The sequence below is a fragment of the Phaseolus vulgaris genome, chromosome 4, assembly GCF_051622355.1.
Source record: "Phaseolus vulgaris cultivar YP4 chromosome 4, ASM5162235v1, whole genome shotgun sequence".
NCBI lineage: Eukaryota > Viridiplantae > Streptophyta > Magnoliopsida > Fabales > Fabaceae > Phaseolus > Phaseolus vulgaris.
Window position 1 is genome coordinate 5,990,955 of NC_143501.1, and position 24,344 is coordinate 6,015,298.

Below are 24,344 nucleotides of genomic sequence, written 5' to 3' on the forward strand. Positions count from 1 at the left end.
CTGGTTATTCAGACGTGAGAGTGATTACTCGTGAGGTATGACCAAGGGCTTATGTTATGAATCTCTGGACCATTTATTGAACCATAATTGTACTCTTTTCAGTGACTCAGTTTTCCCAGAACCCTCTTAAGATGGCCCTCACTACTTGTTACTTTAGAGTCCCTTAACATCCAAACCCTACTCATTTCAATTTCCTTAAGATTTTAGAGTCCCTCTCTTTCTGTCTCTATATAACCTTCTCTGCTCTGGTATATGCATGGTAGTAGCAGGAGTGCTCCTAGATGAAAAACAACACTGGAGTGTGGATTCCCTCAGGAACATCTTCAACAGTTAAAAGAATAATATTTTACTTCCTTTCAGAGAGAGGAGAAGGAGAATTTGTTTTCTCTTTGTGTTTCACTTTGTCTTTTTCCTCTCCTTATATTCTTCTCCCTTTTCCTCCAAAACTTCTTAACCCTAATCTTTTCATCTTTTATTTGTTAATTTGATAATAGTGTGTACTGTAGAAATGGATTGCCCTTTTTTTTACTCACCATCATTGCACTTAACATGTACACACTTTTATTTATATATATATTGCTCATTTTATTTTATTTTATTTTGGTTAATATATATATATATATATATATATATATATATAAATAAGAAATTATTACACCATGTTTCAAAATGGGTGAAAAATTGATAAAAAATTTATTTAAACCTCGTTCATTTTACTTTTTGTCTTTTTTATATTTTAAAATAATAAAGCACATATATTTATGTACAGTCAAGGACCAAACGATTTCCGAAATGTGTTTATATTCGGTATTGAGTAATATGGGTTTAAGTATATTAGTTGTAGGGTATAACGAAAATTAGGTTATGTAAATGTTAATTGTGATGCACAATAAAGTGAAAGATTCCATCAGATATCATAAATAAATATAACAATCAAGATAAATATAAATATATGTTATTATTATAATATTTATTATATTTAAATATTCAACTCACTTAAATGTCGAATAAAGTTTTTACAGACCGAACTACAGAAGAAAGAAGAACGATAGCGATTAAAGGAGACAATCAATCGAAGGAGAAAATTCATTTATTCAATTGGTAAATACCACTTTCTCAGCATTGTGTACAGATAGGTGCTAATATTTTGTTAATTATTATAATATTTATCTTATAAAATATATATAATTTAATTATTTATATTAAATTATATATACCGATACTTCTATTTATTCAATAATTATGAATCCAATTTTTAAAATATTACTAAGTAGTGATTTATGACTTTGTTTGTTAGTGCATCCAAACTCTATCCCAACATGTAAGAGAGCTCAAATATGTGTTAGGGTTTTTGTTTTTTCATGTCACGTGTATGTGACGTAGAATTGAAGCAATATATATATTATTGTAATCTTTCTTTCAAATTTATATATGTATCATAATTAAAAGAAGGGTATTTTTTTTCTCGAATGAATAAACCTAGAAAATTAAATCTTGAGCGAAATTAATCCCCACTGTTGCGAAAAATTAACAAAATTACTGAAATAAAGTTATTCTAGTTTTATTTTCCTTTTGATATTGAACACCACAAATTGTTGAAATTAACAAACTATATATCAAGGTTCTAGTTTGATATATATTTGGAGTAATATTCTAGTTAGAGAAATATTAAAAACACGTTTTCTAACACATTCTTTAGAATTTTCTTACTGGTTGAAATTGATCATATTATTATAAATCCAAAACTTCTTGGTATAACTCCTTAAATTCTCTATTATTCTCTTGCTCAAACCAACCATTAACTTTCATTAATTTTTTTTTTTATATCAGTTCTCACATTCTGCATATGTTTCAGGGTTATTCGTCCATGTTTTAAAACGAAGGAAGGAAAACTTAGAGAAAAAGTTTTCTTCATTGGGCAATTCTAGGGTTTGGAAATTGGTATATATCTATCTATCTACCTTCAGTTCCTTGCATTGGTGAAGACTAAATCATTTCCAACTCGTCTTTGACAAATGAAGAAGAGAAAGAAAACTCTTGTACGTTTCTTTATCATAGATTTTCGTTTAAAGAGAAAGCATGCGATTAAATAATCCACTTGTAGAAAGTTTTAATTCTCATTTTTGTGTAGAATTTTTGTCATCACCAACTTTTGAAACTTCGAAACCATTATAATATAATATCTAAATCCAAATTTTCTTTATTATTCTTTTGAAAGCAATTATCTATTGATATAAAGGAGAAAAAAAAGAGTGTATTAAATAGTATTGTGTGGTCCTAAAAGAGTGTCGTAAAAGATAACATATATGTTGGTCCCTCACCTATACCTAGCTTTACGTTGTCCGAAGTAGTTATCATACACAAAGACATGACAATTCTCTTGGACTAGACACCACAACTTTTGAATCTTACAACCTAAAAATCACTTATCCAAAGTGGTTTCTCTCCATGTGAACCCTTCCCCAAACACTTTGTCTTCTACATCCATTTTTATCCTTTTTTTTCAGCAAGGGTTTCTAAAATGTAGAAGTGTATTTTACCTAAAATAGTATTAATCAAATTTCATGTACTAACACAGATGTTATATTTGCTTTTGTGGATACAAATTATCATGTAATAATTTCAGTGCTATATATATATGTATATATATTTATTATTGATTCATGTTATTGTTACTATATGTATATTTATGACATTGTTAGAAGTATTAACTATTTTGTCTTGCTTCTATGGCCCCTCCATGTGAAGGGTTTCAGTAACCAAATCTTTTGTAGTTGTCGATAAAGTGTGACTAGCCGCTTTTTGAAGCGTGTAGAGAATGGTCCATTGGGGTTATTAATTGTGTTCCTTTGTCACAAATTTATCATACTGATCAATACAATTTTTCTTAGAGTTTTTATGCTTTAGCAATCATCATATAAAGCTTGCTCCAACTCTACATAAGACTGAAAAAGACATTAAAATAATTAACCCTTTTTTTAGTTATTTTTTTTTATTGATAATGAATTAATTGAATTAAAATAATTATTTAAAAGATGACAATACTTAAACAACAGATCTAATAATACAAAAACATGACAATAACAAAAAATTATTTACTCATCACTTGAGAAATGTTAGACAAACTCTCTCTAAAACTTTTTTCCAACATTCTTTGAGTTGACATTGATTAAAAACTACTACATTTGACTCATTAATGACTGGGTTTTCTTATTTTAGTCGATTCAGCTAATTTTAACAATTAGAATAAATAGTTTTTTTTTATTGAAAAAATGTGTATATAAATTGGGATATTTAAATTAGAGTATTGAAGGATACTCTAATTCATATAAAAAATATTTGAAAGTATAAGGAAAGTTTTTCTATCATTTCCTTTTAACAATTTCATTATTACTAATTTTAGTTTAAAATTTTGATTGATCATTTTCTATATAATTTTCTCCTGATGTCTTTTTTATCCATTAAACTCAAACTGGAATAAGAAATTTTGGTATTCAAAATCTAATAAAACTGTTTTCTTTTCCTAATTTTGGCAGCTGATGAATGAGAATAAAAGACCAAAAAAGTATATTAACCCTAAAGTCCTTCCTAACTAGCATGATGAATGAAAATGATTACTTGGAGCAGAAAATGATAAGAAGAAGAGTACTAAATTTGTTTGACCAATAGGGTAATATCTCACGTGGCCACCTATGTGCCACTGCTTTATCTTTCAGTGCGGCGTGGTCGGTGCCATTCCGGCATCTTCCTTTTCCAAGCTGCAGACTCAACCTCACCAATTTATTCTATGCAATCAAAGCAAACCCCAAACTTTGAAAAACCCTTCATAAATACTTCCAGATTGCCATCAAAGTTATATACATAAGCTGCACCCTTCTTCCTTTCCTCCTAACACACTTTGCATGACATCAATCACTGGTAGGTTTTCCTGCGTGTTTTTCCTAATACTTCTTATCTTATCATCTACTTCTAGGGTTTATCCATAAGCCTCTTCAATTATGCACGTTTTCGTTGTGAAACTTGTTTCTGATCTTGTGTGTTTGCCTTGAACACTCTCACATGGTAGTCGTTGCACCCCACTAATTGCTTTGACTTTCGTTTACTTCAACAATATTTTGCCACGAACATTTCACATAATTTGGTTCAAGAGCTATTGCATATTCTTATGTGTTTTTATTTAATTATTATCCTCTCCAATCCCCCCGAAATCTTTACATTAGAGTATGGTTTAGTTCATATGTAATTGTGGCTAACTGTTGCTGTTGGCCAGTTAGAAATCTCTTTGCTGTCATGTGTTCTGCTCATATCCACATGAGGAACACTGACCTAGTTTGTTATATTTATGGAGTTTCAGTTCTTGGAATTATAAATTAGAATAAGCTTTGATATTCTTAGATAACTTAATTAGGAATTAATCACTTTTTTTTCTTCTTCTTCATGAAGTAAACAACATAGTAAACAATATAGCAGATTGAATCGTAGTATCTCTTGGATTTTGATTATCACAACTATTCAACTACTATCAAAGAATTTATGTACTCTAAACAACTTGATTTTGAACTTTTTTTTTTTAGTTGTTGTATTGTTATGTAATGTTTTGGATTTTCTATTGAATTTTTATATTTATGTCATTTTAGGTTGAATAACATGTATATATGTGTTCTTATTTGTCTCAATCTTTGTTCTGCATCAGATACGGGCTAGGACAGCATATCTACAGTTCAAAATTAGGAGGTTGATTGTTGAAGGTGGAAGAGAAGATAGAGGAAGGAAAAGCAATTGCAACAATGAAGGGAATACAATGATCAATAGTAGAAAAGAAGCAGACTTTCCACTAAAACAGGAAGGTCTTTCTTCAAGTGATCATGAAAAGGCAAAGGCTTCATCATCCTCCCAATGGCTGAAACTGAAGGATCCAAGGATTGTTCGTGTGTCTCGAGCCTTTGGAGGAAAAGACAGGCACAGCAAGGTGTGCACAGTGAGAGGACTAAGAGATAGGAGGGTGAGGCTTTCAGTCCCAACAGCAATTCATCTCTATGACCTCCAAGATAGGCTTGGACTCAGTCAACCTAGCAAGGTTGTTGATTGGTTGCTCAATGCAGCCAAGCATGAAATTGATGAACTGCCACCACTTCCAATTCCTCCAGGTAACTTCACCCTTGGTTATCATCCATCTCTTGTTGCTTGCAATGAAGTTAACACCTCTCCTGAAGGTTCAGGCCAAAACAGCAACACTTTATGGAAACCAAAGTCAGGAGAAATTGTCAGTGATAAACCAAATTGGATAAACAGAAGTGAAGATGAGAACAATGCTACCAAAACTAATAATAATAATAGTAATGATTGTGATAATAAACACTGTCATGGTGCACATGTTTTTCAAAATAATCTCTTACCAAGACCAAACCATCCTTCTTTTCTGGGCTTGATGAACACCATGCCATCACTTGGTTACCAATGGGAGCCTAATTCAGGTGATGTTCCTCAATTGGGAAACCATGGATTTTTCAATCAAACGGATATACACAGCATTAATGTAGTTCCAATCTCATCAACTTTGGTATCAACTGGGAGTACTAGTCCTCAAATTTTGGTGTGTCCTTCTGGAGCAACACAGCCATATTTCTCTTCCCATGTTGCAGCAATGGAGATGAATGCAAGACAAATCAACCACTATCAGATGCTGACTTCAGGTTCTCAAAATCTCTTGGCAAATTCTCTCACTCCATCACAGCAACTCATGAGTAGCCAATCTGGGAAAGTGCCATTCAGCTTGGTTAGGCCTAAACTTTTTCATTCTCCTAACAGCACTGAAAGCCATCCCTCTAAAGACCAGGATTTTCCTTCCAAGTGATGTGCCACTAATGCAAAATAAAGTTACCAAAATGCTTCTCCTCACAAATTATGCATGGATCTTGAGCACTGTGTGGGAAGTTCATCATGTTGAAAACACTATTCAACATTTTGGCTTTTGAATAAGTTAACATCCGTTTGTCAAGTTATGTTTTGGTTTTCAGTTGAATCTATATAAATGCCATTCAAATACAAAAAGAATGAGAGCTGTTCCTGAAGTGCTATTGTGATTGCTAAGCCAAAGAGAACACATGTTGATGAGATAAGTTCACTCTCTCTTCTATGTTGAAGGGTTGGGATATGAGTAATAATATGCTGAGATATTATCATTTTCATAGTGCTTTTGTGATTTCTTTCTGGTCTTGTGTGTCAGTATGAACAGGATGTCTCAGTGTCCTATGTTAGTTAATTACTTTCTTACTAAAGAAATTGTGTTTTTATTATTCTTTTGATTCTCTGTGTATATATTCTATGAGATGGAACATGGCAAATGAAAGTATATAACTGATTTCTTCATAGTGTACTCTCACCAGCTCGAGAAAAATTATGCAAATAGATACTTATTTAGTTAGAAAGTGTAAAGACATCTTGAATATAAATTATAAGTGTTTTTTTAATAATTTTTGTTGAAAATAAAGAGTTTTTAAGCAGAGAAAATTTCAAAATCGCTTCTGACTTTATATTCAAACTGCCTCTAAATATAACATTTTTTTTTTATCAGCAAATAGCAATGAAATTAAATAAGACCACTTCAAGGGTGGTCCAACCCTTATACAACAAAACAGATTTTCTCAAAGAGCCTTTCCATCTACATATCAACCAAAAGACCTCCTACTCTCTATCCCATCTCAATCAATAATAAAAGAAACCCAAGAAACAACCTTTTACATAAAAACTAAACAGAATACATACATACCAAGGGTTCAAGACACCAATCAGAGAATGAGAAATTAGCTGACGGTATCTTTGATGAGATCCATGACCAAACCTTAATCTGTGTTAGAGAGAAAATTTCAGTGTGATCAACCACTCCACCTTTAAATAAACAATTATTCCTGTGCCTCCATATCTCACTAACCAACGCAATCCACAGGTTTCCCATAATAAGATTAACTGAAATAGGTGCATCCAGAATCTTAAAATGTTCAAAATGAGACCCAGGATCCATACAATCCACTGATCTTATTCCTAACCAGTTATAACAGAGATTCCAAATTAGCCAAGCAACTCTGCATTCGCAAAACAAATGATTTGTTGTCTCCTCTGACCTCCTACACAAGCAACACAAATTACTCTCGATCTCAATTCCTCTTCTCTCTATATTAACCCTACAAGCAACCTTGTTTTCAATCACTCTCCAAGCTGTGACTTGAGCTGAGGGAAGCGCCTTAATTTTCCAGAAAAATTTATACCTTCTTAAGTCTTCCTCACTACCTTCTCCCCTTAAAAACCCATAAGCGGACTTAACTGAAAACTCAGTTGAATCGCTATCCTTCCAAACCCAACTATCCACTGTTTCTGTCTCTAGTGTCTTATTAGAGATCAACTCTAAAAGTTGACTTTCTTGCTCCTCTTCCCAAGCGAACAGACCCCTTCTCCACCTTAAGTTCCACTTCCACGTCCCGTTTTCCCACAATCCACAATCACATAAAACTGCCTCCTTATTAACAGATAAAGAATATAGCCTTGGAAAAGTGCTCTTCAATTCTTCTGAGACAATCCAATTGTCTGACCAAAACATAATCTCTCTCCCGTTTCCGACCTCCAAATTCAAACGATCTTCAAACTTCCCTCCCCAATCCTCAGACCTCCAGACCTTCCTTAAATCTCTCCACCACAAAGAGACCTTACTTTTATTATCTCGCTGCTCCTTCAAACCTCTCCATCCTCCATACTTAGATTCCAATACCTCCTTCCACAACCCTCCTGCTTCTGTTTTCAGGCGCCATATCCATTTTCCCATCAGAGCCAAATTAAACTGTCTGACATTTATAATACCAAGCCCTCCTGCTTCCTTAGGTTTACAAACCTTATCCCATGCCGCCCAGGCAATCTTCCTTCCATCTGACCCCCATCCCCACAAAAAATTCCTCTGCAGACTCACAATCTTCTTTAAAACAATAGACGGAATCTTAAAAAGAGAAAGATAAAACAGTGGTATTGACGACAAGACTGACTTAATTAAACAAATCCTCCCCGCCATCGAGATAAATCTTCATTTCCACCTGCCTAACCTTTTCTTTACCCTGTTAACCACCTCATCCCAGAACTCACCCCTCTTATGACATCCCCCTACAGGCATCCCCAAATATTTAAAAGGAATGCTCATTACCTCACAATTTAGAATTTTCGCAAAGTGAAGAATCTCCGTCTGCTCCACCCCAATCCCACCAAGTCTACTCTTGGAAAAATTCACCTTAAGACCAGATGCCAATTCAAAACAGTTCAACATAACCTTTAAATTAAAAACACTTTTGCTCTTTGCCTTACAAAAGAACAAAGTGTCATCAGCATACTGAAGCATATTTACTTTTACCGACTTATTTCCAATCTCCAAGCTCTCAATCAAGTCCTTCTCTACTGCAGTTCTAGATACCCCAGCTAACCCTTCGGCCGCAATAAGAAACAAGAATGGAGCTAATGGATCACCTTGTCTCAGCCCTTTCTTCGGAATAAACTCCTTAGTAGGACTCCCGTTTACGAGAATTGACATCGACGCTGATTCCAAGCAAGCTTTAATCCAGGAAATCCACTTTTCACAAAAACCAAGCTTTCCTAGCATATAGTATATAAAATCCCACCTCACAGAGTCATATGCTTTCTCATAATCCACCTTGAAAAACACACAACTTTTCTTCTTCCTTTTCAACTCTTCTAAGGTTTCATTGGCTACCAGAATACTATCCAATAACCCCCTTCCTTGAAGAAAGGCAGATTGCCTAACATCGATAACTTTACTGATCACTTTTTTCAACCTGATAGCCAAAATCTTCGAAACTGTTTTATACATACACCCTACCAATGAAATCGGTCTATAATCATTAAGCTGTTGCGGATTATCATTCTTAGGAATCAAACAGATGAAAGAAGCATTTGAACCCCTAGGCCACTTACCATTGACCATAAAATCATTTACTGCTGAGATAAAATCTTCCTTAAGACAATCCCAACAAAACTTAATGAAACTGAAATTAAAACCGTCAGGACCAGGGCTCTTCGAACCATCACAACTCCAAACAGCATTTTTAACTTCTTCTTCAGAGACAACTCCGACTAGAGACTCATTATCTCCTTTTGATAACGAGGAGAACTGAACATTGTCCAACCTAACCACTGGCTCGGGCTCCCCAACGAATCTAGCCTCGAAAAACTCCCTGACCTTATTCATTACCACCTCCTTCTCCTCACACCATTGACCGTTCACTTCTACCCCGTTAATCCCGTTTCTCATTCTCCTCCATTTCACCGATGAATGGAAAAACTTTGTATTTAAGTCACCTTGTTTCAACCAATTTTTCCTTGCTTTCTGTTGCACAATCGCTTCTTGTTTAAATAAGTTCTGACTTTGTTCAGCCAACAAAAGTCTCCTCTCCTCCCGCCCAAACTCATCTAAAAAACCTTCGTCATCTCTTGAGTCCAACTCTTGAATTTTCTTTTGTAATAAGATACCTTCTTGATTGACATTCCCAAAAACCTCTCTATTCCACTTCTTCAAATCAAGCTTTAACTTCTTCAATTTCTCCTTTAGTACAAACATCCCTCCTCCCAACACTTCATAATTCTGCCATTTGCTCCGAACAAAATCTAAAAATCTTCCATCTCTTTGCCACACATCTAGACTTCTGAAAGGTTTCGGCCCCCAATCTACCGATGTTGTTTGGAGCACTATGGCACAATGATCAGAAACTGATCTACTGAGGACTAAATGTTTACTGTTCGGCCATACATCCAACCATTCCCTTGAAACAAGCATAATAAGCTCAAGAAAAAAGATAGGGGAAAATATGAATATCATGATATATTAATTTGGACTAGTAGAATCTCCTAATAAATACTCCAGTGCATTAATTGATCATGAATTCATGTATTGAGAATGGGAATCCCTAAGATAATTTCTAATGGAACTTCTTTACACGATTTCATTATTATTAAAAGTAATATTTTAATAAGAATTTTACAAAAATGAGTTTTATATATTAAAAAAGTTATTTATATAAGAAAATTTCTTTAATTTTTAATAATCTATAATTTATTTTATAAACAATGAATAAATTGGAACATTATGAGATATTCGAATCTAATAACATGATAAGTCACTTTGTCTCATAGTATCGTTAAAACAAAATTATTAAATAGAAATCAATTTTAGAGATTGAAAATAATGAGTTACTATATTGACTAAATTAGAGACCATTTTAGAGACTAATTTTTTATTTATTTATATTATTGTTAAATAATTTTTAAATTGGTATCTAATTAGTTAACAAGATTTTAACTACCAATTATTTAGATTCTAAATTTGGTAGTAAAAATATTGGTAACTAATTAGATACCAATTTAAAAACTATTTAACAATAATAGAAACTAATTTAGAAACCAAATTTTATTTTAGTTTCTAAAATAATTTCTAATTTAGTCAATATAACATTTTCTTGTATGGATCTACTATTACATCTCACAATTTCATCCTACATGTTAATCTTCCAACCTCTTTAATTATTTCTTAATATTTTAAAAAATTATATAAGAATTTATTTTGATAAAAATCTTAAACTTGTACCTACTAAAATATTATTTTTATTAATAAAAAACTTATGGAAAATGTCTTCACACTATCTAAGTCTAGATCAAAGGTTTAGAATAATCTCAAAATATTTCAGTAAATTGATACAAATTTTATGAAGCTATATATGAATTTTTTTAAAGCTTTTTTAAAGTAGAAAATATTATAAATTAAAATTGAAGTAAATTATGGGGTGCTCCAATCTTTTAGAATGAACTATACATAAGGTTTTCCTGAGAGAAAAAAAAATTGTAACATGTTTTAATCTCCATAAGCAGAATTGACTTAACACATGTGGGTCAGTCCCTAAATAAGACCTCACACCCTACTTCAGCAGACAAAACATACTTTGCAGTTATAGAAGAACACTTTAAATCTCTTTTCAGTGCACTACTTTATAGAATCCCTTTCAGAAAAAAACAAAGAGAAACATCCATCCACATAAAAAGAAAAAAAATACTCCTATGTTTTAAATTATTCATTATCATCATTCATGTTATGTTGTAATATTGCTTCTATCTCAAATAAATCAACCTATGTTAAATCAAAATTCATTTCACTTCAAGAAATTCTTTAAAAACAAATTAATTTTAAAAATAAAAATAATTAATTACTATATTAAGTGAATTAGAGAATATTTTATAAATTAAAAAAATTATTGATATCTAAAGTAGTTTCTATTACTAATAAAATTCATAAATTATAGTTTCTAAATTGATATCTAATTAACTATCAAGGTTTTAACTACCAAGTACTTTAAATTTTAAAGTTGGTAAAAATTAATAACTAATTAGATACCAATTTAGAAACTAATTTATAAACTTTATTATAATAAAAATTACTTAAAATATCAATAATTTTTAATATCTAATATAATCAATATAATAATTAATTATTTTTTATTTCTAAAATAAATTTTATTTAATTATTTTCTTGTATTACATTCTATACAATTAGAGAATATGACTTCAATGTTAGTTATGTAAAAGAAATTATACTGAAAAAAAATTATTGCAACCCTATACAATTGATTAATTAAATATATTTGTTTCATGACAAAGCAATTGATGGTGCATTTAGTTTTCTTGTTGTCCAAACATATAACTAAAGGCATAAACTAAAAAAAATATAGTATTATCTACAGCTTGTATATGTAATAAAAAAAAAGTAATAGATAAAACTTAATTACCTATGAAAAATTTTTGAACATAAAAATTTAGTGAAAAATAGTTACATACGAATTTTCAAATTCATAGATAAGTTTTATATGACCTTCTTTGTAGGTAATATTTATATATACATATAAATATATTTGTATATATGTAAATACACATAGATATATAGACAATTACATAAAAATATATCTATAAATATTACATCACTAATATAAAAAAAAATACATTAACGATAATTAAAAAGGACATATAACGGTTTTTGAATTATTGTTATTTCGGACGTGGTTATAAATAAGTTGTTTATAATGATGATTCCTAAATTGTCGTTATAAATGAATTATAACGACACGTGTAACCAACTGTCATTATTTTGACTGCTAAATAACGTTTTTTTAAAATGGTTTTAAATGGGGTAAGTCGTAACTCAGGAAGGGGATATGGTTTTTTGTGCAACAACATATGGTTGATTCCAAAACAAAAGGCCTTAAGGTTCTTATAAATACATAATCTCCTATAATCTACCTTTCTCTTACTTAAAAAGAAATATATTATATAGTGTCAGTTAAGTTGACATTTTAAAACATTTTTTTATAAAAAATTAAAATTGTACACACAATTTTTTATTAAAACAATTAATTCAATTCTTAGTGTTAGTTACACCAACATGACAGGCGCAAAATTATTAATTTAATAAAATATATTTAATATATTTTTAAAATATCTTCAAAATCTGATTCATTTGATCTTTCAATTGTCTTATATCACCCTTTATTTTCTCTTTAGTTCTTTCTAAATCTTCCCTGGTCCTTTGATTAGCACAAGTCGTATAAGGGTGTCACAATGTTTTTTTTTTGGAAAGAAAAAAAAAATAAACTGAAATGCATGAGAACAAAAAGCATGATTGACTTCATTCAATCTCCTTCTTCTTCTATGGTGAGATGATGATATGTACAAAAAAAACATCAAGCATAATATGTAATGCATGTTTGTGCCTCGAATGACACTTATGATCCACATGATATGCAAAAATGTGAATTTGATACACTTATTAAAAAAGTGCAAGCAATGTTGAGAGGTAAAGAAATGTAAACATCTACCTTTTGTGCCTTAACCAAGGTTTACGTAGTAACACTTAAAGATGTAAGGCAATATATGCATACTCACAAGGGACAACTCATAATCCTAAAGATATAAGTCCACCAGACTCAGTTCACAACATTTCCCACAATAGTTGAAAATCAATTTGATGTGGGAATATGAATGAAGAGAACAAACTCTAGTTGGCACTGGTGCAAAAAAGCAAAACGAATGCGACTATTTTACATTTATAAGGGTGGCTATATAACCGCATTTGATGAGCACACATTTGTAAATAGAAGAGATAAGAAGGCGGCTATATATAGCTGCATTCATAAATTTAATTTATAAATGCGGCTATTTACATAGCTGCATTTATAAATCGCATTTATGATAAGCATTTAGGGTTTCTTTTCTTTTTCGCTGTTGATTGGGTTTCTAATCAATGTTCTCAACTTTGATCTTTTCCGAAGAACATGACCATTATTTTAGCATTTCTTTTTATCTCTTGGTGCATCCATATTATACATCTTCGTATTTCATCCCAATGGAAGTCCAGAAAACGCGAATAAAAATTCTCCAATGAAACGCAAATATGTGACGGAGCAAGGCGACAACAACAACGAAGAAGGCACAGTAGAAAGCGCAAAAAAAAACCTTCCCAAGCATGACCTTAGCAATGACATAAAACAAAACATAAGAGAAACGCAAAACATACAAAAATCAATGGTGAAGAAGAAGAGAGGAAGACAATGCTTACTGATGGTACAAAGACAATGCAAAGAAGAGAGGAAGAAAAGAGGAAGCACAATTAATGGAGGAAACACATAAGAGAAACAAAGTGCGACAGAAATGAGAGTATCAAAATGTAAGTGGTGCGTTTCTGAATTAGGGTTAAAAAGGTTTTAAGAAGGCGGTTGCCCTTGTCAATCAAAATGCTTGATTTACAAGGGCGACTATTTGTAATGCCGCATTCGTAAATCAAGCGTTTTGATTTACAAGGACGGTTGTACAAATAGCCGCACTTGTAAATGAACTTAATTACAAAAATGTCACCACATTTTTTACAGAAGCGTTTGAGCGCAAAGCCACACTAAATAAACCGCACTTGTTTATACATTTTGCACTAGTGTGGATTTCTCACAATAGCCATACAGGAAGTACATCAAATGACATTGTTACACAACCCATCTAATTTTATGCTTACCTAGACTAGGTATAGGGCCTCACTCAATATATGCAGTAGTGTGTATCTGTGTGTATGAGGGGAGCAAGAAATGTTTATTGGAACCCCTCACTTACAAAACAATCAGAAAGTCTAAGCAGATATAACAATTGTATTCTACCTTAGGATTTTATAGTATAATACATATAAAGCAAACAAAAATGAATATATATTAGAAAATGGAAAAGATAAACATAAAAACCACAAATTTTGTACATTTAATTAATTAGGTATGACTCTCTAAAAAAATGTTCCTAGTGGAGTCACCATCTGTCACAATCAGTGTCACAATAGTGACCGCGTGTATTACATTTTATTTATATACTGAATAATTAGATGTAAAAACATCATTTTCTTTATGGAGAACTTAATAAGGATATATACATACATATATGTGTGTGTGTATATTCCAATTAAAGAGAGCAAGAAAATTTGGTTCGTAAGCTGACCAAATCTCTATACAATTTAAAACTGTTAGAGTTAAGCAGTGTCTAAGATCAAGAGGGAAGGGGTGAATTGAGCTTATCAAATTTTTGCAAACAATCTAATTTACTATGTAACAGAGGTGAAAAGAACATATTGATATTAAAAGGAACAAATTGTTTTTACAGATGAATCTGGCACAATTAAAACAAGATCAGCACAGTTTAGATCAACCAGCAGCAATACCATAACCAAATTGATTAACCTTCACTGTTTATAAAGTTGCAGTGTAAGGTACAGAATTAATCAGCTTTTTACTTAACATAAGCAATCTAGAGTAATGAACCAAATGTCACAGTTTAGTTAAAGGAACCAGTTCACCCTTCTTATCCTATTACAGATTCACACAGCAGCTTGATTTATGGTTAGAGGATTGATTAACAAGTTAGAACAACATATCTAACCAGGTCCAGAATTAACAGATTTAGTTTCAATATAACAAATTCCTTTCTTGACAGATTATGTGAAATTATAGAATTAAGTGCAAAGATGAGAAAAGAATCACACAAGAATTTTTATACTGGTTCACTCATCAAGAGCTACGTCCAGTTCACCTCACTCCAAGGTGTAATCCACTAAAAACTGATACAATCAATTACAAACACACAGCAGTTCTTGAACCCTTCAAGAACATCAACTATCAAGGCTGAAAAACACTATTCCAGCATACCTTGCACTCCAAGAAACCCTATCTAGAGTGACTAACGATCAAAACCAATACAAGAAGGAATAAGGAAAAGATTACACCTGAAACAATGTTGCAAGAACATAAACCAGTTGTTCTATTTGCTCCAAGACAGTACCAGCACCTTCATCCAGCACAAGGTTCTTTAAGAACAAGCTCACATGTATTTCACTTTTGAAAAACCTTTGCAAAACCTTTTCAATTCACTTTCTCACACACAAAATGTTGTATCTCTGTTAAAACTGTGATTGTTCAGCATCCCTTTACGTGAGAAGGGCATTTTATTTTATAGAGAACAGTTTCTAACCACTTTTAAAAAACAGTTACAGAGCAGTTAGCAAAACAACAGATTTATTGTGAAAAACAACAGGTTAAAAGATGATAAAGTTGCCAGCTCAGCTTAACTGAAATAACAGACTGAGCTGTACCTTTGGTGCCCTAACAGAATTTCGAAAAGCCTTTAACAGAGACAAAATAAACCGATTACCTCTCAATAAAACAGATTTATTTTTGCACTGAATTAAGCCATTTAAGAAAACTTCAAAAAGCTTTTCCAAACCATTTAACTACATAATGAGCTTGATCTTACTACCTTGATTTGGCATCTAGGATGGGTCATGCAGCAAAAGGCAACCTTGAATACACTCAACCCTAAAGAATGAGATCATCTAAGACATATAGCAACCTACAAAGCAACCTAGCTAACATCTACATCAAACACACTAAGACTAGGTAGAGATGAGCTTCATCCATCTTCAACAAAAACATGTGTCTAGGCGTTGACACAATAGATTTGATTCTTCATCAATAAGCTTGGTTGCAACAAACTAGGTTTAGACCATTGTACATTTATAATAAGTTTGATGAGAATGATTTTAGTATCTTATTGTATGTGGTTGACATGTTGTTGGTAGACCCCAACAAAGCTCGAATCGTAGAATTGAAGGAACAGTTGGCTACAGTGTTTGATATGAAGGACTTAGGACCAACAAGTAAGATTTTTAAGGATGAAAATCCTTTGAGATAGAGAAGATGGAATGTTCTGCTTTCTTAAAATAATTATTTACCAAAAATTTTGTGACACTTCAACAAGGAGGATTGTAAGAAAATTTCTACCAAGCTTCCTATCAATTGTAAGTTATCCTCAAGTACAAGTTCTAACAATGAAACACTAAGGAAGAAAATATCTCGAATATCATATGCATAAGTAGTGAAAAATCTTATGTATGTCATGGTTTGTACAAGACCATACATAATGAGAGCGATTAGTAAATTTATGTCCAATCCTAATGAGGAGTATTGAAGTTTTATTAAGTGAATCTTTAGTTATATCAAAGGAACCTTAGATATTGCATTATATTTTGGAGGATTAGAATTAATTATCATATAATTAATTTGTAGGTCATCTTGATAAAAGAAATCAACTACTAACTATGTCCAAGTTACTTGATGGTGTAGATTTGTCTATTACAAAAGGTGAGTACTTGGAACTACCTAAGCATGCAAGGAAGTTATGTACATTGAATGGAGGAACTCGAGCACAAGCAACAAAAAAATGTTGTGTATTGTGATAATGAAAGTATATTCAGTTATGCAATTACTGTGTTGTATATATATACTCCTAAATCTCAATCCCTCTCATGCATTACCTTCATTTAGGACCTGCAATCCACTGGTAAACTTTTTATTTTCATTTTGCCCCATTACTTTCTCAATTTTGAATCTTTCCCTCTTTTCCCTTCACCCCAAAATTTCCTTTTTCCCTCATTTATGTTTTACATTTAAATTTACACGTGCTACGGTTTTGGGCTTGTTTTTCCTGTGATGAGTTTTAATGGATGATGGGAATTGTTTTCAGAGTTATGTATGTGTTAGAAACTAGGATGTTGTGAAAACAGTGGAAAGAAACACTTTTTTTGCAGTACTTTTACGAATTCAGGTTGAAGAAGTGGCTTCTAGAGGCTCTCCACCATCCAGCTATGCTATTTCAATTGTGTATTGGATTGTTTTGAATACAGTGTGTTGATAGACTTCAATTATGTGCTTCTAGTCCTCAAATTATGCTAAATTGTCATAAAAAAATGTGAGCTACAAGTACATGCTTCCATTTTTGACACATTTATTGTACTAGTTCAAGTGACTGTCAGAATAGATAGTTCTGTAGTGGTGAAATCTAGGTCGCTGTTTGCTTATGGCAATTATAGTATGTATATTACTATCTTGTAGAGGCATGTTCCCATTTTAACAGTCTTTAAGGTATGTGCTAATATCATTTCCCTTGTGAATTAATTCATGATTCGTGATTCTTTTTACTGAAGTTTGTTTGCGATATTTATGATGGTATGTTGAATACTTCATATGATTGGTGTTTGATATTTTAAAGGAAAGGGTAGAAAAAAGAGAGAAACGTTATTAATGGGATGATTTTATATGAAATGTATAATTATAAAATGCAAACCTGATACACCTGTTTACTCTCCCTCTCCCTGTCATATGCTTTTGCAATTTGTAATAAATATTGTATAATTTAATAATTTTTTAGGATAAAAGAAATAAATAATATATTAGTATACCATTTTTGTTTCATGAAATTTACAATATTGTGAAAGTAACTAACTGATTATTCACCAAAAGAAATGTAGAGTAGATGTATGAACTATCTTCACAGGGAGTGCACTGATATGAAAATTGAATCTACTTTTTTCAGCATTAGTTGTTATTGCTACAAATCTCTGTTTTACATGGCTAAAGCCTAAGAGTTCATTTAGAAGTGCAGAAAATTAAAAGCGACACAACTTTAGCATACAAGTTCCTAGTCAATAATTGGAATTAGTTATATGACAGTGAGCCATTTCTTAGAATTGGTGAAAAGAGCAATACTGAGGTTCAGGTTGAGTTTTGATCCATGATGCACAACAAATAAAAAGTCCACATGGTGCTGAACTTCTTTTTCATTTTGTTTATGATCTTCATGGTTATTATACTGTTACTGAAGAGATGGCAGAGACCAGATAACGTAGTATTATGTAATATTACCAGAAATATTTTGAATGGAAGGAAACATATAATAAAAAGTTGAGGCATTAGCACCTCTGGAGGAGCTTGCCCTAACAAAGAAGATCATGTCATTGATAGATATATACATTTATCTGCATTTCTACATGTATTTTTTCAACATACACTATAAATCCGTGAAAAAAAGATAATTGTAGACATCAATGCTTAATGAGTTTAGACAGGAAATAAAATCTAAAGTTTCTATTAATTACCCCTCCTCAAAGTATAAGTATAGGTAGAAAAGAAAGTTTACAGATGAAGGCTGAAAATTATTTCTTAAACTGATTACCCAGAAGTCCTACTTGGAAAACAGCAGTTGTTTGCAGTGCTTACCAGAATGGTTAGCTACTTCACTTCTCACAACTTCAGTTATCAAATCTTTGAAGATCAACCGTTCAATATCCAACACAACATTTGGAATTTCCATGTAACTGTTTGTGTAAATTGTGGGACAGTGCATCAACTCTTCCCACAAGAGGCTTCTCATATTCTCATCCTCATTAACCAGGTTGACATTCCTATGTTTATGTTGTAACTTATCAATTTCTGTGCAAAGCTCATCCAAAAGCAGCTGTCCTCGTACTGTTCTACTTATTGGCTGATTTGACTGGCACCACGGAGTAGAACTTTCCAATATTATTTTCTGAGCTAGAATGTCATTAACGACATCAAATATTAGCTGTCTTTGCGTTTGGTCAGGACTATTCAGCCCAGCAATTTTCTTGGCATTGTATTCAATTTTGAAACACTTTTTGTTTGTCTTGATTTGCTCTAGTACAAGGAACAACTTTGGGTTTATGGGCTGACTTGATGAATGAAAACCGTAGCTAGAGCTTGGACTGCTGAGCAATCCTGATGCTAACAGTATTTCTGATATATATTTATGGTCAGGATCTTTATAGTCTCTGAAATTGGTAAATATCTCATCATTTGAGTCAATTTGATGGAGAATTTGAACCAAATTTGGAGTTCTCAAGTCAGTATCACTGGTTCTACTGCTGAAGTTTGCTTTTGCATTGTTGGATAAAAGAAGAAGATCTTCTGAGTTCTCCTCGCTGCTATCATAAGTGTTAAGAGCATCATCTGTAGCAATAAATTTGAATAAAGTCAATAATATAATATGTAACAAAACCTCCTTTACTGGATTTTTGTTTTTTTGATAATGGCATAAAATAATGTATTTTGTGCATGATTCATTTTAAAGATGATTCAATCTATGCTGCTTAGAAATGAAGTGTGTAACCTACCTAAATCTTTTGTGATGTCTGATTTCTTTTTAACTGGAGAAGGTGGTTCTTCACTGTAGAAAGCAGCATCAAGAACAGACACAGGGCTTGGTTGTTCTGCTGTAATTATTTTCTCAGCTTGAAAGCTTTCTTTGCTCAAATCATTTGCTGAATTCTGGTCAATGAAAAGAAAAATATTAAACCAGGTGATTTAGTTGCAAGAATTCAAAGATGGGAATAAGATATACATACATTTTGATTCAAGCCCTTTAACTGGATGCAGTTGCTGTTGATCCTATCAGAATGATCCATGTGAATGACTTCTACGCCAACTTCATGCTTAAAACCCCCCCTTTGGTTTTTGGTCTCACTGGATTTTTGTCTGGGTGTAGTACTTGGGGAAGACAATTCCACAGATTGCCTATTGTGTTGTCTTCTGTTACTGCTTGAATCTGATGATGGGCTTGTTGTTGGTGAGCGCCTCTCCAAACCAAACTTCTTTTGCAGTCTCGGGCTCTTGGCCCCTGTTGCATTGCTGGAGTTGGTGGCATTTTCCCCATGGATCACTTGAGGAACTTTTGGGGATTGCAACAATTTTGATGTTCTCATCTTATTGTTACTCTTGTCCACCGAGTGGAAGGGTTGACCAATGGAATCCTTGGCATGTCTGATTGCTGGACTGATACCCTTTGCTGTTTTCCTGTCAAGTTTGCCACCCATTACTCCATTAACAGGATTAGCAGGACTAAACTTGCTGGTTTGTCTTGCAGATTTTGCTGGTTTCATTATGAAAATTGGTGAATTTGAAATGTCAACAGTGGTGGATGTTGGGTCCTTCTGCCGTATTCTTGGGCTTTTGACTATCGAGCTTTCACTAAGACTGCTATTACTCCTATTGTCAGATAGAGAATTTGAAGCCTGATCCCTTGTAATATGTAATGATTCTTTATATCTCTGCATTGCATCAAGAATCTGTTTAAGCGCTCTGAGATCCTTTCCAGAATTTTTGAACTCTATATCTGCTATCCTCTTTTCAATTTCCCCGTATACCGAGAGCGATTGGTTTGATGCTTTTGCTGAAGATTCACTTCTCTTGGAAGTTTGTAATTGAGAACCTTGACTTGCTTCGGGCTGCCTCCACAGAGTTGGTTCTAGGGAAAACCGTGAATAAGGAGTCACATTTAGGATTGAAGCATCCCTCCTAAACTGAAGCAAGGTAGATCCCTTCAATGATACAACATTTTGGTGTTGCTTGTACTCATCATTTGTGCTAGGTTCTGAATTTGATTCATTTTTGCTTGTACAGATCCTTTGTTGAGTATCACAACAAGTTTCTGTGCATTCTTGGAAGGTTTCTAGTCCCATCAACCTTGCTACAACACTGGATGATCTTCTAGAAGTTTCTGGTTCCTGCAGCTGCTTAAGCATTGTGCCCGAGCTACTATACCCTTTCTGTAGACCCTTCAGAAGGCCGCGACATTTTGTTCCTTCATTGAAGCTTTTGATGGATCCTTCTCTGCTGTCCAAGGAAAGCCTGGGGAGTTCCTTAGGCTTTGTAGCAGATTTTAATGTATCTTGTGTGTCCCTCCCATCATAAGAGAGTCTGGGGGAATCCCAAGCAACCATATTGACAGGTTTTGGGGGCTCCAAAGGCCTGGGAGAGTCAACGTGTTTCAAGATTCTACCCTTCTTTTCCTCTTTAGCCACAGTTTTTACTGACAATCCCTGAACATCTCTATGCATTGACTCTTTGACAATATCATAGAGATCAAGGGACTGAGAGCCTCGGTTGCCATGTTGCTTCAATGCTATTTCTGAATTACAGTTCTCTGGAATTTTCATTGGACTGATTGGTGGTGCTTCTATCTGAATTGTTCTACTGAACTCAAGGGATGACATGCTAGATGAACGAGAGGATGAAGACATTGAAGTTCCTGATGATTCTGTGGAGAATTGCTGATTCTCTCTTGCAACCTTCACATTAATGTTTCCCTGCAACCAAACTCACATTCTTAACTGTTTCTACCAAGTTTTTCTGATGATTTCAACTTTTAACCACTTTTCTTACCGTTGCCTTTTGATTTGTATTATTCACCTCTTTCACTTGGTTCCTTGTTCCACCTGAGAAAGGAAGGGAATTTTAGTAGGAAGTAGTTTGAATGTCTTGTGAAAATTTTAATCTAAACTAAAGCCTTCATTCCTAAATTCTTTCTGATAGATTATGTTGGCAGGTTCAAAAGTTAAGCCTTTAAAGAAAATAATATCATCCCAGTTCAATGTAATAAGTTAAAAGTTAACACACCATTAAATATGACACCATTAACACACCATTATTTAAATATGTAATGACAATTATTAGCTTAATACACCTAATTTGAATGTATGAACCATCATGAGCAGTACCAAAAACTTGTCATTTAAGAGTAGTTATCGTACAAGGAATCTTAATATTTTAATGGAAAAATCTGAACCAGAAATGTACTTATTTATCTGCAAAAATTTTGCATGGTAGCAATGATAAAACATTTATGCAGAACCATGTGCTCTACCTGGAAATGTATAAAGTCTGTATTTGTTTGTATTTAGTTAAATTATTTGTTTTGCCAGCTTCTTCAGACACATTGAAAGGAAATAATTATTTCTCCATAATTATTCCAACCAAACACTCATCTTATATTAAATGAGGAAAATGAAATAATTACTGGGAATGGTACAAATTCAAAAGAAAAAACATATCTGCATCTCAGGCACTGCTAAAGAATGAAAACTGACATTCCAAAGCATTTAATATTTAAACATCTGAAACAATGATTTCTACATTAAACAATGATTTAATTTGGAAATGCATCCATGAGTTAATCAGGAGAACAGTTAAAAAGGAAAAAAAAAAAGAGCTTTGTTTTGCCTTGTAACTACAGGCAGTGAAAGAACTTTTACCAATAACCAGTTAATCAGCAACTACCCTTCTCATCCCATCAAATTTTAAAATAAAGCTGAACAAAAAATAGCTAATGGGAAAAAACTGTGACATTATATCACTGACAAATTGCAAGTTGATAGGGCCAGTCCAATTAATGTTGAAAGAAAGCGATTTTACTCAGTATACATGCCAATCAAAATTTGTCAATTAGTCATTTTTATTAATGTCAACTAAAAATTGTTATTTAGTCTTTTTTTAATATAAAGTTTATGAATATCACATATTAAAAAATGTATCTAGGTAACATTAATACTAACAAAAGCATCATCAAAATGCATATATGGCAATAACAGATATATTGCAGATTATATTACCTTTAGTTGGTATGTTCTGACTGTGGCTGCTACCTGTGAGGAACCTGTGGCGGTCAAAGAGCTGAAAAAATCCACTGATGCACCCAATTTGCTTCTGCAAGTCTGGATTTTCATCCTTCATTGATGTGAAAACCTTTTTAGACATTTTTCTGCTATACCCTTCAACTTTTCAGAGTTCACAAGGCCTAAGAAACTACCATCCTCCTCCCACAAAGAATAAATTAAAGGCCTTTTGTTTTGGGGTAGAAAGAATTTGGAGTGTGTAGTCAAGGTGGTTCAGAAGGAGGAATTGGTGTTTTGGATCAGAGAAGTTTCTGAAAAAGATGATAAATTGATAACATCAATGCATTGACTGGAACTTGCATTAAGCCAGGAGAAGACTTGGTCATGCAAATTTCATGCTTTTGCTTGTTACACACATTACATACATGTGTATGAGCGTGTGCATGTGCATGTGAAGGGAAGAGAATGTCCAAGACCTTGAGAGGAGCAAAGAGAAAGAAAGCAGAAAATTGCAGAAAGAGGGTGATGTTGGGGTTTCACACAGCAGATAAGAGAATATATATCCTGCAAAAGCAGAATAGAAAGAACAAAAAAGAAGTAGAAACGAAGCAATTCCAAAGTGATGCAGAAAGAAGATGGAAAATTTTGAGAGACCCAAGAAGAGATGTTTTTGTTTCTTTAACTGAGCAGAAGAATATTTTTTATCTTTAGTTTTGCTTTCTCTTGCAGAGGATGCAGCTGCAGAGGCTAAAGAGTGTGAGAGAGAGGAGTTGTGGTGTGTATATATGAAGAAGGCAAGTGTTGAAAATTTTGGCCAAGAATAAACAACTCTCAGAGACACCTTTTCTTATTCACATTACGTAAGAGAGAGGAGAAAAAGAGTGGAATTTGAGGTGTCAAAATCAGAGTGCATGAGACAGATAAGACCTGTTAAATATATATATGTATAAATTCTCGTTATCAAATTCTTAGTAGTTGAGTTCTTTTAATTATTATCTCAATAAAAACAAACCCAATTTCAGGTTATATTCGATTTTAAGATAAAAAATAATTAATTATTATATTATATAAGTGAGATATTATTTTATAAATTAAAAATTTATTAATATTTAAAATAATTTTATTTATTAAAAAAATTTTAAATTAATTTTTAAATTAATATCTAAATTAACTACCAAGATTTTAGTTATTATTTATTTTAGATTTTAAATTAGTTATTAAAATTTTAATTAATAATTATTTTCCTTTTAAATTAACTATAATTTAGATATAATTTATATACATTCAAGAATTTAAAACAATTAATAGCTAAAATATTACTAACTAATTTATATCAATTTAAAAATTCATTTATAATTTTTTATTAATAATAACAATTATATCAGATATTAATAATTTTTTATTTATAAAATAATATTCAGTTTGATCAATATAATAATTATTTTTTTTAGTGATAAAAAATATTATGGGTATTGCATATTTT

General features: G+C 32.4%; 3 protein-coding genes across 6 annotated transcripts; 1 reads left to right on the forward strand and 2 right to left on the reverse strand.

Moving 5' to 3' along the window:
• The first annotated feature begins 983 nt into the window (after nucleotides 1–983).
• Nucleotides 984–6,296, forward strand: LOC137836987 (uncharacterized). 4 transcript variants are annotated; one of them, XM_068645796.2, is made up of 4 exons: nucleotides 984–1,101; nucleotides 1,856–2,039; nucleotides 4,694–5,147; nucleotides 5,220–6,296. In XM_068645796.2, the coding sequence occupies exons 2-4, from the start codon at nucleotides 2,016–2,018 to the stop codon at nucleotides 5,852–5,854; spliced, it is 1,113 nt and encodes a 370-aa protein (XP_068501897.1). In that variant the 5' UTR covers nucleotides 984–1,101; nucleotides 1,856–2,015; the 3' UTR covers nucleotides 5,855–6,296. The 4 variants fall into 4 exon arrangements, with proteins under 4 accessions (XP_068501897.1, XP_068501896.1, XP_068501898.1 ...); XM_068645795.2 differs by having other exon boundaries at nucleotides 986–1,101; nucleotides 4,694–6,296; XM_068645798.1 differs by lacking the exons at nucleotides 984–1,101; nucleotides 1,856–2,039 and adding an exon at nucleotides 3,603–3,918.
• Nucleotides 6,297–6,701: 405 nt separating this feature from the next.
• Nucleotides 6,702–9,826, reverse strand: LOC137836623 (uncharacterized). Its single transcript, XM_090301540.1, has 4 exons — nucleotides 8,099–9,826; nucleotides 7,147–7,984; nucleotides 6,842–7,041; nucleotides 6,702–6,734 (listed from the first exon to the last, which is right to left on the reverse strand). Exons 1-4 carry the CDS (start codon nucleotides 9,824–9,826, stop codon nucleotides 6,702–6,704), a joined length of 2,799 nt encoding a protein of 932 aa, XP_090157666.1.
• Nucleotides 9,827–18,346: 8,520 nt separating this feature from the next.
• LOC137836989 (protein LONGIFOLIA 1) lies at nucleotides 18,347–23,772 on the reverse strand. Its single transcript, XM_068645799.1, has 5 exons — nucleotides 22,859–23,772; nucleotides 21,633–21,685; nucleotides 19,817–21,556; nucleotides 19,586–19,739; nucleotides 18,347–19,421 (listed from the first exon to the last, which is right to left on the reverse strand). The coding sequence occupies exons 1-5, from the start codon at nucleotides 23,001–23,003 to the stop codon at nucleotides 18,637–18,639; spliced, it is 2,877 nt and encodes a 958-aa protein (XP_068501900.1). The 5' UTR covers nucleotides 23,004–23,772; the 3' UTR covers nucleotides 18,347–18,636.
• Nucleotides 23,773–24,344: the final 572 nt, after the last annotated feature.

What these genes read in the sequence shown, in the direction of transcription:
- LOC137836987 (XM_068645795.2), top strand. Translation starts at nt 2,016, where the DNA reads ATGAAGAAGAGAAAGAAAACTCTT. An exon ending in AGAAGAGAAAGAAAACTCTT is followed by an intron (nt 2,040 to 4,693) that starts GTACGTTTCTTT and finishes GTTCTGCATCAG; the next exon opens with ATACGGGCTAGGACAGCATA.
- LOC137836623 (XM_090301540.1), bottom strand. Translation starts at nt 9,826, where the DNA reads ATGCTTGTTTCAAGGGAATGGTTGGATGTATGGCCGAACAGTAAACAT. An exon ending in AAGAGGAATTGAGATCGAGA is followed by an intron (nt 7,042 to 7,146) that starts GTAATTTGTGTT and finishes ATAACTGGTTAG; the next exon opens with GAATAAGATCAGTGGATTGT. An exon ending in TCTCTCTAACACAGATTAAG is followed by an intron (nt 6,735 to 6,841) that starts GTTTGGTCATGG and finishes TTTATGTAAAAG; the next exon opens with GTTGTTTCTTGGGTTTCTTT.
- LOC137836989 (XM_068645799.1), bottom strand. Translation starts at nt 23,003, where the DNA reads ATGTCTAAAAAGGTTTTCACATCAATGAAGGATGAAAATCCAGACTTG. An exon ending in ATACAAATCAAAAGGCAACG is followed by an intron (nt 21,557 to 21,632) that starts GTAAGAAAAGTG and finishes GTTTGGTTGCAG; the next exon opens with GGAAACATTAATGTGAAGGT. An exon ending in TAAAGGGCTTGAATCAAAAT is followed by an intron (nt 19,740 to 19,816) that starts GTATGTATATCT and finishes TTCATTGACCAG; the next exon opens with AATTCAGCAAATGATTTGAG.